This window comes from Hypanus sabinus, chromosome 13, assembly GCF_030144855.1.
Source record: "Hypanus sabinus isolate sHypSab1 chromosome 13, sHypSab1.hap1, whole genome shotgun sequence".
Classification (NCBI taxonomy): Eukaryota; Metazoa; Chordata; class Chondrichthyes; order Myliobatiformes; family Dasyatidae; genus Hypanus; species Hypanus sabinus.
The window spans coordinates 21,967,441-21,982,830 of record NC_082718.1 but is presented as its reverse complement, the minus strand read 5'-3'; the positions used below and the strand labels follow the sequence as shown (position 1 = coordinate 21,982,830).

Below are 15,390 nucleotides of genomic sequence, written 5' to 3'. Positions count from 1 at the left end.
CGGCTGAACTCGCAGTCACGTCTTCTCAGAAAATTTAATTGCCAATTCAGAAAAACTGTGAGGGGAGGGGGGTCGGGGAGTGAGGGGGAGTGAGGGGGAGTGAGGGGGAGTGAGGGGGAGTGAGGGGGAGTGAGGGGGAGTGAGGGGGAGTGAGGGGGAGTGAGGGGGAGTGAGGGGGAGTGAGGGGGGTCGGGAAGGGGGGAGTGAGGGGGGTCGGGAAGGGGGGAGTGAGGGGGGTCGGGAAGGGGGGAGTGAGGGGGGTCGGGAAGGGGGGAGTGAGGGGGGTCGGGAAGGGGGGAGTGAGGGGGGTCGGGAAGGGGGGAGTGAGGGGGGTCGGGAAGGGGGGAGTGAGGGGGGTCGGGAAGGGGGGAGTGAGGGGGGTCGGGAAGGGGGGAGTGAGGGGGGTCGGGAAGGGGGGAGTGAGGGGGGTCGGGAAGGGGGGAGTGAGGGGGGTCGGGAAGGGGGGAGTGAGGGGGAGTGAGGGGGGTCGGGAAGGGGGGAGTGAGGGGGGGAGGGGGGTCGGGAAGGGGGGAGTGAGGGGGGTCGGGAAGGGGGGAGTGAGGGGGGGAGGGGGGTCGGGAAGGGGGGAGTGAGGGGGGGAGGGGGGTCGGGAAGGGGGGAGTGAGGGGGGGAGGGGGGTCGGGAAGGGGGGAGTGAGGGGGGGAGTGAGGGGGGGAGGGGGGTCGGGAAGGGGGGAGTGAGGGGGGGAGGGGGGTCGGGAAGGGGGGAGTGAGGGGGGGAGGGGGGTCGGGAAGGGGGGAGTGAGGGGGGGAGGGGGGTCGGGAAGGGGGGAGTGAGGGGGGGAGGGGGGTCGGGAAGGGGGGAGTGAGGGGGGGAGGGGGTCGGAAGGGGGGAGTGAGGGGGGGAGAGAGGGGGGGAGAGAGGGGGGGAGAGAGGGGGGGAGAGAGGGGGGGAGAGAGGGGGGGAGAGAGGGGGGGAGAGAGGGGGGGAGAGAGGGGGGGAGAGAGGGGGGGAGAGAGGGGGGGAGAGAGGGGGGGAGAGAGGGGGGGAGAGAGGGGGGGAGAGAGGGGGGGAGAGAGGGGGGGAGAGAGGGGGGGAGAGAGGGGGGGAGAGAGGGGGGGAGAGAGGGGGGGAGAGAGGGGGGGAGAGAGGGGGGGAGAGAGGGGGGGAGAGAGGGGGGGAGAGAGGGGGGGAGAGAGGGGGGGAGAGAGGGGGGGAGAGAGGGGGGGAGAGAGGGGGGGAGAGAGGGGGGGAGAGAGGGGGGGAGAGAGGGGGGGAGAGAGGGGGGGAGAGAGGGGGGGAGAGAGGGGGGGAGAGAGGGGGGGAGAGAGGGGGGGAGAGAGGGGGGGAGAGAGGGGGGGAGAGAGGGGGGGAGAGAGGGGGGGAGAGAGGGGGGGAGAGAGGGGGGGAGAGAGGGGGGGAGAGAGGGAGGGAGAGAGGGAGGGAGAGAGGGAGGGAGAGAGGGAGGGAGAGAGGGAGGGAGAGAGGGAGGGAGAGAGGGAGGGGGTCAGGAGAGAGGGAGGGAGAGAGGGAGGGAGAGAGGAGGGGGTCAGGAGAGAGGGAGGGAGAGAGGAGGGGGTCAGGAGAGAGGGAGGGAGAGAGAGGAGGGGGTCAGGAGAGAGGGAGGGAGAGAGAGGAGGGGGTCAGGAGAGAGGGAGGGAGAGAGAGGAGGGGGTCAGGAGAGAGGGAGGGAGAGAGAGAGGAGGGGGTCAGGAGAGAGGGAGGGAGAGAGAGAGGAGGGGGTCAGGAGAGAGGGAGGGAGAGAGAGAGGAGGGGGTCAGGAGAGAGGGAGGGAGAGAGAGGAGGGGGTCAGGAGAGAGAGGAGGGGGTCAGGAAAGAGGGAGTGAGAGAGGAGGAAGGAAAGAAAAGACTTTCAAACGACAGATCAGACCACTGCTTGATACCAATGAAAAGTGAGAGTCAACGAGCGGGAGCGAGCGAAAAAAATCAGCCTACATAACAAAAGAAGCCAACATTGATCGACTGCCGCCTGCATGCCAGTAAAACAGCAATGACATTCCGTGACACACTAAATCAACCCCAACAATCTGTAGCCACCTGCAATGGTGGCTGCATTCTGGTTCGCTTTTCATCATCACTTTTTAACATAATTAACAAAAAATAATTGATGCCAGACCACTTAAAACCGTTGGGAATTATTTTTAAAAATTGCACTTTGATCAGATAAGGTAAAATAAAATACAAACAGAGCCTTAACAGAAGAAAACGGCTGCCTACTCCCGGGGGAGACTTACATTGGGATGGCACTGCGGGCCTCTCGTCTTTGTAAGGCATCCATATTTTCTGCATCGGGTTCCTGGTTAGCTCTCTGGGCATGGTGCCGCGTGAAGCTGCAGTCAAGGGCAAGAGGGGAGGGTGTTCTGTTGGGAGGAATGCAAGGTGCCTCTGGGAGAAGTGATCTGTCAAACGTGGCACGGCTCTCCTCTGCCTTCCAATGGGATCCGCAATGCCGCAAACGCAGGCTTTACGACCACTGCGATATTCTCAACTCCAGCCCCGGCTCTCTACCGCGTGAAAGTGACTCAGCGCCGGCTCGATGGCTCTTTTAAATACCTCCCTCGCCGCCGACGTCACCCCCCCACGCATCATCGCCCCCAACCCGCCAATGGCAGCTCGGCAAGCAAATAGACAGCACGTGAAAGGCCGGCGTTCTCGTCGTGGATTGGTCCGTGACTTTGATACATGTGCTCGTGTTACAGGTCTCAGCCAAGGGGTTGACTGAGGTCTGAAGGAAGGGAGGATCCTTTTCCGCAACACACTGAACGCTTTGGTTGTAAATAAAAAGTGGAACAATAACGACAAATTAAATCAAATATTGTCAGATGAGAGAAGTTCTTATTTCAGAGAAATTGGATAAGTACATGCATGGGAGGGGTATGGTAGGCTATGGTCGATGGGAGTAGGCAGAATAATAATTCGGCACGAGTTGGGTCGAGTGATCTGTTTCTGTGATTTAGCTTTCCTTATCTCTATGAAAGAATGGGGGGAGAAAAGAGAAGAACAAATAAAAACGCATATTTATCACTGCAGGAAAATATTATTAAGGTATGTTTAGTCTTTGCACTAACAGTACAATAGAAGTTATTTTTAGATGTCTTACTAATTACAACCTTGCAAAACTGACGCTGCTTTTGCGGACTATATTAAATATTCCCTTAGGTAATAATGGAGCAGGATTGGACCTGAGAATAGTTACAATTGATTGCTAAAGTTGTAATTTTTATTTTCCTTTGTTCTCAAAACAAAATCTTATTTCCCTTGCACTGAAGTTTAAACCTTGCTCTCCTTAGCATGAACTATACAGTACATTGACAATACGGACAAAGAGAAAAGCTATTTTTGCCCGTGAGATTTCTTCAAGCATTTCAATTTATGCAAACCAATTTTTTGAACGATTTCATTTCACTTTAGCGTTATAAGCACATTTAAACCGACTACATTTCTTCTGGACTATAAGCATGTTCCCATATATTTATCCAGTTGTGATACCGGTCTGACATTTTACTAATAATCTTTAACGGAAAATAAACATTTTAAAGGTTTTTTGTGGTTAAAGCTGATTTTTTTTCCTTTGTGTTCTGCGATGAAGCACTAATTCAGTCGTCTAGACTATTGTATGAAAAAAGACCGCCGTAATAGAGACATGGTAAGGAGGGGGGGGGGCTACAGAGAAACCCCCGATCACGTCTCTCACGTACAGGGCATCACACAAAGCCCCTATCGAGAAAACTCTCCCACTCAGTCACTCATTCGTCACACTAGCATCCTTTGAAAGAAAATATTTCCTATGACGGGAACTCCGCTCAAGTACTCGCTACGCCAAACAACTATACTTGTCTTAAATCCGGTTATTTCCCTAAATGCGTCGGAATGATAAAAGCGCCGTGCTTTCAAAAAGATGGACTTGAGGCAGAATAGATTCGCGCCCTTCACTAAATCCGCTTGGAAATGTCAAATGGTAAAACATTACAATTATAAACCGCTTTGCGCTCATTAGGTATCTACTTTTAGCTGCTGTAACTGTGCTAATCTTCCTAAAACTCCCGATAGCATCCCGACTAAATATGCGCTACATATGATTAAAATGTTACCTGACCTATTAAATAGTTGGAATATGTTCTTCACAAAACTCAATCTATCATTATCAATTCCCGTTGCGATCAATGGGGATACATAAATTAATCCACGATTCCTGCTCGTTTAATCGCATTGATATTGTAGCAATTGACAATCCCGCGCCAGCCTTTCTTCGCAGCAATAGTTTTGTCCTATCACGCCTCGCTATCTACAATGGAAATAGCAAGTGTCAGTTCATTAAAGCAACTAAAGTAAAAGATAAGATGCTCTAGAACTAGGATCCGCTTCTACTGACTGCATTTTATCTAATCTATCTGTCAGGTACTTAAACAGTAACTAATATAAGTATCTGAATTTAGAGACGAGAGAGGCACAGGAGATTCTGAAGATGCTGATAATTTCACAAAGTAAATTTATTATCAAAGTAAGATGATGTCACTATAATGTACCTTGAGATTTGTTTTTCTTGCAGGCATTCACAGGAAAAATACAAAAATACAATAGATTTTATAGAAAAACAAAGCCAAACAACCGATCTGCAAATATAAAGTGAACAAATAATTAAATAAATAATAGTGAGAACGTGAATTGTAGAGTTCCTGAAAGTGAGCCCACTGAGTTTGGAATCAGTTGGGTGCTGAGGTGAGTGAAACACTATGCCGAGTCAGGAGCCTAGTGGTTGTAGTGTAATAACTGTTCCTGGACCTTGTGGTGTGGGTCCTGAAACTCCTCTACCTCCCTTCAGATGGCAGCAGCTAAAACAGAGCAAGACCTGGATGGTGGGGAGGGGGGGAAGGTGGTGGTCCCTGATCTAGAGCAATACACACAGAATGCCAGAAGAACTCAGTAGGTCTTCTACACAGGGAGGTGAATAGTCTTCTGCCCTCTTCCTTTCCAGCCCTGATGCAGGGTCTCAGCCTGAAATATGGACTGTCCATTTCCCTCCATAGACACTGCCTGATCTGCTGAGGTTTGTGTGGGCTGCTCGAGATCAGGGGTTCCCAAACTTCTAAATGTCATGGACCCCTACCATTAACCGAGGGGGTCCGTGGAGATATCCCCTGCTCTAGAGATATACTGCTTCATATCTCTACTTGCTACTAGATGCTAGAGGATCTGTAAGTCCCACACCACCAGGTTCAGGAACAGCTATTCCCCTACAATCATCAGACTCATGATCCAGCACGGGTAACTTCACCCACCTTAACTCTCAGTTTCCTACAGTTTCACTTTCAATAACTCTTTACAACTCATGCTCTCAATATTATTTTTTTCCATATTTGCAGTTTGTCCTATTTTGCAAGTTGGATGTTCGTCTATCTTTGTTACATGTAGTTTTCCAGAAATTCTATTTTATCTCTTTATTTTCCTGTAAATACCTTCAAGAAAGCAAATTTCAGGACAGCATAAGGTGACATACATGTACTTTGATAATAAGTCTTCTTGGACTTTGAGTTTGAATTTGATTTCCCCAACCAAAGCATGAAATTTGGGGCACTTAATGAATAAACCCAGCTCATTAAGAAGATTTCATTGATAAGAGTCTAAATTACCTGACAGGAGAAGTCACTTCCCTGTGCCATTAATTCAAACCTGTTTATTACCAAGCAGCTAGCAGCTGGTTAGAAACATTATTTTCATTCCTACGTTCTCCTGTTACTGAGAAAAGCAGTCTCCTGACTCTCAACATACCTGCACAATAATATTGAAACGGATACCACATCTGTTCATTTGCATTGCTGGTGTAAGACTCCAAAATCAACTCCTAACTCAAGGTTATTCCCTCTTCACGGAGGACAGTCCTTTCAATTGTTATGGGGGAGGAATGGGGATGAGATTAATGCCCACGGATTCCAATACCCCCTGCGTATTGCCTGAACAATAGGCCTGTCTTGCTCTTGCACCTTCCAAAGACTCCAAATCACTGCAAAAGGAATCCAGCCTATCTAGTCCTAGGCAGTGATGTTCCACTCCTGTCTGACCCAGTCTACACCTACCACACACTATCCCCTGAATGCTTGTCCCAATACTCCTCATCAACCATTCCCCACCTCAACTCCCTGTGGGAATTCAAGCATCAGATTCTCACTGCTCTTTGGGGAGTTGGGAGATTTTCTTTTAAGATTCAAGTTTATTCATTATAAGTACATTGAAACATACCATGAAATGTGTCGTTTGCATTAACGACTAACACGGCTAAGTGCAATTGGTGGAGGAACATACAGTTTGCTTAGAAGTTTGACTGCTTCAGTCAAAACAGCCAAAATGAGGTTCCCGATGAAGGGTCTCGGCCTGAAATGTCGACAGTGCTTCTCCCTATAGATGCTGCCTGGCCTGCTGCATTCCATCAGCATTTTGTGTGTGTTGCCAAAATGGGTTTTGTTCATAGCATGAATGCAGGATCATTTAGAAATGAACCCATTGTTGATTGTAGAATGCTTTAGTGTTTCATTAGTGGAATCAAAAGGAAGGGGAGTCTATATCAGCTTAAAATATAAAATTTACTATGCTGTGGAAGTCTACATAGTAGTTGTATTATATAGTATACTGGGTATATAGTTGAGATATATTCTATATTGAGGTGGATTTTATAGCTGACCAGGGTGGAGTGTTGTGTATTTAACATTTCAGTAATATTTGAGTAATATTGTAAATATATAGTTTGATTAAGCATTCTTTGTTGTTTACATAATGTATTGCATATTATACAGTATGTAAAAAATGTGGAGTTAAAACAAACACTCCCCACCATCAGGGACATTTTCAAAGGGCAGTACCTCAAGAAGGCCTCTCACCATCGAGCACACCCCCTCTTCTCATTACTACAATCCAGGATACAATACGTCTCGGCCCCAAACGTCGACAGTGCTCCTCCTTATAGATGCTGCCCGACCTGCTGTGTTCCACCAGCATTTTATGTGTGTTGTTTGAATTTCCAGCACCTGCAGATTTCCTCGTGTTTACAATCCGGGAGGAGTTTCTGGAGCCTGAAGATCCACGAGCAATGATTCAGGGCAGCTTCTTCCCCTGCACTATCAGATTCTTGAGTGGCACTGCCTTGCTACTCCTCTTTTGCACTATTCACTTATTTTAATTTTTTTATTGTAACATAGTATTTTCATGTATTGCACTGTATTGCTACCACAAAAAAAAAACTTTATGGCATATGTCAGTGATTCTGATCCAAACCCTCAGATTTCTAAGATCAGCGCTGTCAATCTGTGCTGTACCCAGTAACTGCTGAACCATCTGAAACCTCAAGATATCCATCTTCACTCTCCCCAGTCAGAGTGTGAGATTTGGGGTGCTGAATTGCCACATTTTTGAAGCATCATTCAGAGGATTTTGAATAAGGAGAGCACTTTTGCTCTCCTTTCGAATAAGGAGGCTTTTTCCACTGAGGCGAGGGGAGAAAAAAACCAGAGGACGTGGATTAAGGGTGAATGTTTAAAGGGAACATTGGGGGGGGGGCTTCTTCACGTAGAGAATGGTGGGAGTGTTAAATGAGTGAGCTGCCAGATGAAGTGGTAAATGCAGGCTCACTTTAACATTTAAGAAAAACTTGGACAGGTACATGGATGAGAGGTGTATGCAGGGATATGGGCCAGGTGCTGGTCAGTGAGACTAGGCAGAAAAATGGTTCGGCACAGCCAAGTAGGGCCAGAAGGCCTGTTTCTGTGCTGTAATATTCCATGGTTCTATTGCACAGAGGGTCTCAAGGAATTCGTCACTTCTTTGTAACAATAATTATGACAATTTGTAATGAAGCACTTCATTATTTTAATTCATATCCTCTTCTTTTGGTGAAACAAGACACCCAATTCTCTCCCACTGCTACCTTCTGCCCTCCAACTTGCTTTACGCTCCACTTTCCTCTCCCAACTACTCTGAACAGTCCACGAACCCATGAACACTATCTTGCTTTTTTGCATTATTCATTTATTTCTGAGTTTAACTTTTTATGTATTCCACTGTACTGCATCTGCAAAACATCAAATTTCATGCCATATGTCAGTGATAACAATCCTGAGTCTGATTCTGATTCAGTCTGCTCTGGGTGTGACTCCAGACTCACGAGTCTTAACTGGTTCATCGGTTAAGGACACAGAGCATAGATCATGAACAGGCATTTAAAAAATTTAAATGATTGGAACTTTAACTTTCCCACAGTCATGGAGTGATTTGTCATCATATCTTCGGATCAATGGCTCGTAACGCTGGTTCGATCACTTGACCACGATGTCACTGTATTCTTACATCACTGCACCGAATTCCACCTCACTGCGCAGGGCACGGGACCGGGAAATTACTGATTTACAGCAATCCTGAATTTCCCTAAACCTGGCATTGACCTCTGCTCCACCAGCCGAGAATTTCAGAACTCACTCTTCCACATACACGAAGCATTTTGTACATTTATATTAATAAAAGTCAATTAATACAGTATGTCTGTGGTAAGCTCAAAGTTCAAAGTAATTATTAAAGTATGTATATGTCACCATATATGACTCTGAGATTCATTTTCCTTGTGAGCATTCACAGCAGATACAAAGAAACACAATAGAATCAATGAAGAACTACAAAGGCCGGCCAACAACCAATGTGCAGATACAAAAGAAAACAAATAATAGTATCAGTAAATAAATAATACTGAGAACATGAGTTCCAGAGTCCTTGAAAGTGGGTCCATAGGTGTGGGATCAGTTTAGCGTTGAGGTGAGTGAAGTCATCCATGCTGGCTGCAAGGTATTAACCGTTCCTGAACCTGGTGGTGTGGGACCTAAGGCTTCCATACCTCCTTCCTGATGACAGCAGCGCGAAGAGAGCATGGTCTGGATGTTGGGGGTGGAGGTCCTTGATGATGGATGCTGCTTTCTTGCAGCAACGCTCCTTGTAGATCTGCTCAGTGGTGGTCTTCACCCACGATGGACTGGCCTTTATCCACTGCTTAGTTGCATTGTATTAACTGAAGTCAATAATTACACTCGGTCTATGATAATCACAGTATGTCTTTGATTTTAATTATTTTTCTGAATCTTACTTTGAACAACCATATTTAGATCAGATTAGATTAGATTCAATTTTATTGCCATTGTGATACAAAGCCGAATGAAATGCAGTTAGCAGCTGACCAGAAATGCAAAGAATAGTGTTATTTGCAAAATAACTGCAAATAAAAAGTGAATAAAACTGCGAATAACACACAAGTATAAAAGTACTGATTCAGTACAACATGGTGGAATACTGCTTAGTGCTGTGATGTGAGGTTCAGTAGGGTCACAGCCTCAGGGAAGAAGCTCTTCCTGTGCCTGCTGGTGCGGGAGCGGAGGCTCCTGTAGCGCCAACCCAATGGGAGGAGAGTAAAAAGTCCATGGTTAGGGTGAGATGCATCCTTGATAATGCTTTCTGTCCTGCCCAGGCAACGTTTATGGTAGATGTTCTCAATGGTGGGCAATTGGGTGCTGATAACCCGCTGGGCACTTTTCACCACCCGCTGGAGTGCTTTGCCACACCATACGACACTGAGATGCTTATGATTCTGTAATTTATTTCATATAAATGTATTACTTCCAGAGAATTTGCAAGAACGGTATTAAATCCCAGGGAATAAGGGAGACATTTTCAGTATCAATAATGTAGCAGCAAAACTACTTTACAGGGTCATATTACACTTTCATTTACTTTGTATGTTTATGAGCTTTAATTATTACAGCAGACTCTTTTCCCCCCCAAACGATTTATTTTAAAAGTTTTCGCAAATCAGTATGGTTTACTAAAAAGAACTCACATGCATCTGATTGTAACGATGATAAGTCATTGGTCACTTTATTGGGTATCTCCTGCACCCGATAAAGTTACCACTCAGTGATTGTTCATGGTCTTCTGCTGCTGTAGCCCATCCACTTCAAGGTTCGACGTGTTGTGCACACAGAGATGCTCTTCTGCCCACCACTGTTGTAACGCATGTAATTATTTGAGTTACCATTGCCTTCCTGTCAGCTTGAACCAGAATGGCCACTCTCCTCTGACCTTCTTCATTAACATGGCGTTTTCGACCACAGAACTGCTGCTCACTGGATGTTTTATTTGTTTCTCGCACCACCCTATGTCGACTCTGGAGATGTTGTGAGTGAAATTCCCCGTCTCTGAGATACTCTAAACCACCCCGTCTGACATCAGCAATCATTCCACAGTCAAAGTCACTTAAATTACATTTCTTCCCTCCTTCATCCCTCTCCCTCCTGTCTTCTCCTATCATTCCAGATCTCCCCTCCCCCACCTACCTTCAAATCTCTTACTATCTTTTTTTTCAGTTAGTCCTGACGAAGGGTCTCAGCTTGAAACGTCGACTCTACTTCTTCCTATGGATGCTGCCTGGCCTGCTGCGTTCCACCAACACTTTTGTGTGTGCTGCTTCCCCATTGTTTTTTTTGGCCTGAACAACTACTCACCCTCTTATCCATGTCTGCATGCTTTCATGCACTGAGTTGCTGTCACGCGATTGGCTGATTAAACACTTGCATTAATGAGCTGGTGTACCTAATAAAGTGGCCACCGAGTGCACACAGGTATCCCGGTCCATCAGGGATGAGATGGGCCGAACAGCCTCGTTCCATGCTAAATTAGTCTAATACTCTACTCCAGGCTAACGAGTGAGCCTTGGCATGCAAAGGTGGCAGATTTCTTTCCCTAATGAATACTGGCTTTCTTATAACAATTTAATTGCCTCACTTTTACTATTTCTAGTTATATTGGGTTGAACAGGGAAATGACAAGAATGTAATATTCATTATGCAATGCCAAAAAACTGATGTTACGAATCTTTTGGAGCTGCAAGGGTGTGGCACTGTTGTGTGTTATATGTGAGTGTGTGTGCACAATTGCACGTTCCAGTTTCTGAAAGGCAGTATTGACTTTGTCTTGAAGTGGATGATGGCAGTCATCTGGGTTTCATTAACGCTGCTCAGACAAGGAGAACAACTATTGAAACTGAGGGAAATCAATGGCAAAGGTTTGTTATGCCTGGTTAGCTTGGACGGCTGATCCAGGACCAGATCTGAATCCCACCGTAGGGAAATTAACTAAACAGTTAAATGCCAGCCTCAGCAAATGACAATCACAAAACTATCATGGGTCTGTAGATAGTCAGTAACTTTAAACTCCTTGGCAATATCATTTCAGAGAAACTGTTCTGGAAGCAGCTTGTAAAGAAGGCACGGCAGCACCTCTGCTTAGACTCAGCATGTCATCGAAAACTTTGACAAACGTCTGTAGGGTATATGCTGACTGGGGGCATTGCAGCCTGGTATAGAAACACCAATATCATTGAATAGAAAAACCTATAAAAAGTAGTGGATACAGCCCAGTCCATCACAGGAAACTCCATCCCCACCATTGAGCATGTCTACAAGGAGTGCTGACCAAGAAAGCAACGTCCATCATCAAGGACCCCCACCATCCAGGCCATGCTCTTTTCTCAATGCTACCATCAGGAAGGAGGAACGAGAGCCTTAGGTCCCAGTTTGCTTTCTTTTGCACACTGGTTGTTTATCTGTCTTTTTTGGTGTGTTGATTTTCATTGATTCTATTGTACCTCTCTGTTCTACTGTGAATTTCAGGGTGGTATATGGTGACATATGTTGATATTTTGAAAATAAATTTTCTTTGGACTTTGATCATCAAATTCATGACAGGATATCCTTACCCGATCTGGCCTCTGGTGACTCCAGACTCAACAGTAGGTCAGTCCTCGGCTGTGCCCGGGTAATCAGGGATGCACAATAAATGCTCGCATGCCCAGTAACGTCTACTAGATTTTGTATACCAGAGAACTCATTGAAACCTCTCAGATATTAAAAGGCCAAGATGGAGTGGACGTGGAGATGATGTTTCCTGTGGTGGGAGCAGAGGGCCAGAGGACCCAGCCTCAGAATAAAATGATGTCCCTTTGAAACAGAGATGAGGAAGGTAGTGAATTGGTGGCATTTATTGCCATCGATGGTTGTGGATACCAAGTCACAGGGTACATTTAAAGCTAAGGTTGATAGGTCCTTGATTTGTAAGGGCATCTAATATCACAGGGAGAGGCAGGAGAATTGGGCTGAGAAGGATTGATCGAACGGCGGAGTAGATCTGATGGGCCAAATGGCCTGATTCTGTTCCATGGTCTTATACATTCTATGAATGAATACATTTTTGAAAACAAGATTCCCTGCTCCTTTGGTATTTTGGTCAACAGTCTGGCTGGCCTACATTTGAGCTACAGGTTTAACGATTTATCACAGGACATGAAATAAGAGAGAGAGAGAGAGACCAGGGACAGCATTGAGATTGTGATGGCCTTTGTAAAGTGGACTGTTGTGCTCTGAATGTCCTTCAGCTCTCATTGAGTCATAGGGAGTGTGATCACACAAGTCGAATATGATGTTCTCCTAAGGGGTTGCCATTAATGGAGGACGCATGTGTGTGAGTTTGTTTAATGTGGGGAGGCCGATGCATGGGTATCAACAGCACAGTCCTTAATAGGTCAGGGTTAGGGTCCAGTGGCATGGAATGCAAGGTGACTGGGACCCCTTCACTGCCATTGTGACGCATCATCACCTTCTGCCAGCTCCACCACTGAGACTGGTTGGATCGCCTCCCCTTCACCTTACTTCACTACGAGCAGCTAAACTCCTGACTGCATTGCTCCTGAGGTCTCGGGAACTCTGCCTTGAGACTCATTTTCTTGCAGGCGTTTACAGGGAAAAAGAGAGACCCGGCTTAGAATGAACACTTGGCCAAGAGCCTTCATCAGAACTGAAGAGGAAGGAAGGGGCAGAAACCAGAATAAGAAGGTGGTGGGGTGAAGAGATGGGGGGGGGGGGGGGGGGTGATGGGTGGAAGAGGTAAAGGGTAGAAAAAGAAGCAACCAATGTGAAAACAGAGACAAACTGTGCAAATGAAAAATAATATGGAGGGCGTGAGTTGTATAGAGTCCTTCAAGTGAGCCAGTAGATGATGGAATCAGTTCAGAGTTGAAGTGAGAGAAATGATCCACCCTGGTTCAGGAGCCTGATGATTGAATTGTTCCTGAATGTGTAGGGTCTAAGGCAGGGGTCACCAACCTCTGACCAGTTTAATATTGACAATATTCTTGCAGACCAGATGGTGGGGGGGGGGCAGTGTTAATCACATCCTGAATATAGGTAATAAGTCAACTATAAATCACTTATAAATGGCTAACACACTCAATTTTGTTTCTAAAAGGGTTAATCAAATGAATTTAATATTAAACACACAGTGCATACTTTCTTCGCATGAACATAGTGTTAAGTCAATTATAACTCACTTGTCAGACAATAGCATCATAACATTTTAAGTAACGTTTGGATATTAAACACACCGCATATTTTCCTTGTATGAACATATAAAGTCATTGCAACACACCAGTGAGAGGACAAGGTAAGGACCAGAGGTCCCGTACCAGGGCCGCGGTGGTCGCAGTCCAGAGAGAGTGACTGACCGAGCGAGGAGTGCGACAGGGCGCACGCCCGCCCTCTTTGTAGGTAGGTAGGAAGGATCTATCGGCCAACAAAAGTTTGGCTGGAGGGATGACTTTCAGTAGATCGCAGCGAGGTAGCTGCTCTGCTACTTACGAAACCCTGAGCCTGAATTAGGTCGTCTGCGAATATTTTAGCACTGGGTTCCCCACGAACATTCGGTGTGGTAAGCAGGTTTAGAGGCGGCGCCCATCTGTCCACATTCCAGGCCAGTAGCATCAGCACTTCTCGCCGGCCACGCAAGGCGACCAGTTACCCGAGGCCAACCAGTGATCCCTGGCGCGGGTAATGACCTAGCACGCGTTCAAGTTCAACAGTGGGCGTGACAGGGAATGAGGGAAGGTGCAGCAGACTCATATCGTTTCATATCACCAAATCATATTGTTTCCTCGTGGCCCGGTAGCACATGCTTCGCGGCCCGGTGGTTGGGGACCACTGGTCTAAGACTCCTGTACCTCCTGCCTGATGTTAGTAGCAGGAAGAGGGTATGGCTTGTATGGTGGGGGTCTTTAATGATGGATGCTGCTTTCTTTTGGCAGCGCGCCATGTGAATGTTCTCAACGGTGGGAAGGACTGGGCTTTATCTACTTCTTTGGAAGACTTCTCTGTCCCTGGGACCTGGTGTTTTCATACCAGGCCATGATGCGACCAGTTAGGATACTCTCCACCATGCATCTATAGAAGTTTATCAAAGTTTTTGTTGATGTGCCAAATCTGTGCAAACGTTTAAGAACACAGAAGCTGTGTGGTGCCTTCTTGGTGATGACACTTATTTACTGAACCCCCACCACCCAGGAGACGCCCCCTTCTCATTACTACCATCGAAGAGGAGGTAGGAGAGCCTGAAGACACAGCTTCTTCACCTCCAACATCCGATATCTGAACGGTCCATGAACCTGTGAACACTACTTCAATATTTTTGCTTAAGTTACTTACTGTAATTTTTAGTGTATGTTATGTATTGCACTGTACTTCTGACTCAAAATAACAGATTTGTTGACGTATATCAGTGATAATAAATGTGATTCTGGCAGATCCTCTGAAATGTTAGCTGCAAGGTAATGCCCAGACCCCTCCAATGCATTTCCAGCCTTACTATCATGAAACTGTTGCTGCTGACAGAACACAGATCGTGTTGGCTGGGTTTCTCCTTTAATATTTCACGCTTCCTCATTTTCCACAGCATGGTAAAATCACTGGGTCGCAGAGGTAAATATGCAAGAGTTTTGTTTTATCAAAACAACTACTGTTGATCGTGGTGGCACAGCTGGTGGAGCAGCTGCCTCCCAACGCCAGCGATCCGGGTCAGACCCTGACCTCGTGCGGAGTTTGCACACTCTGTGCGTGGGTGTGCCAGAGTCCTCCCGCCTCCCAAAGACCCTCCGGTAGGTGAATTGGTCTCGAGGGTCAAAAAGGTTTCAAAGCAAATTTATTAACAAAGTACGTATATGTCACCAAGTACAACACTGAGATTCATTTTCTTGCAGGCACTTACAGGAAAATAAAGAAATACAATAGAATTTATGAAAAGCTATACATAAACAAAGATTAACAAACAACCAACACACTGAAGAACTCAATATTCCAGGCAGCATCCATGGAAAAAGAGTACAGTTAATGTTTCAGGCCGAAATCCTTCGGTAGGACATTTCGGGTCAAAACCTTCAGCAAGACATTTCGGGTCTTGGGCCGAAACGTCGACAGTACTCGTTTCCATAGATGCAGCCTGGCCTGCTGTTCCTCCAGTACTTTGTATGTGCTGCTAGGATTTCCAGCATCTGCAGATTTT

General features: G+C 46.5%; 1 protein-coding gene across 4 annotated transcripts in view; it reads right to left on the bottom strand.

The window, feature by feature from the left end:
* pfkfb3 (6-phosphofructo-2-kinase/fructose-2,6-biphosphatase 3) overlaps positions 1 to 15,390 on the bottom strand; it is a 91,235-nt gene that overhangs the window by 40,357 nt on the left and 35,488 nt on the right. For 3 of the 4 annotated variants that reach the window (XM_059987314.1, XM_059987316.1, XM_059987317.1), the window contains exon 1: positions 2,217 to 2,513. The exons of the other annotated variant lie outside the window; for it this stretch is intronic. In XM_059987314.1, the coding sequence (XP_059843297.1) occupies positions 2,217 to 2,298 (82 nt within the window). In that variant the 5' untranslated portion in view covers positions 2,299 to 2,513. Of the gene's footprint in view, positions 1 to 2,216; positions 2,514 to 15,390 lie in introns of those variants that run through there. 4 annotated transcript variants of the gene reach the window in all.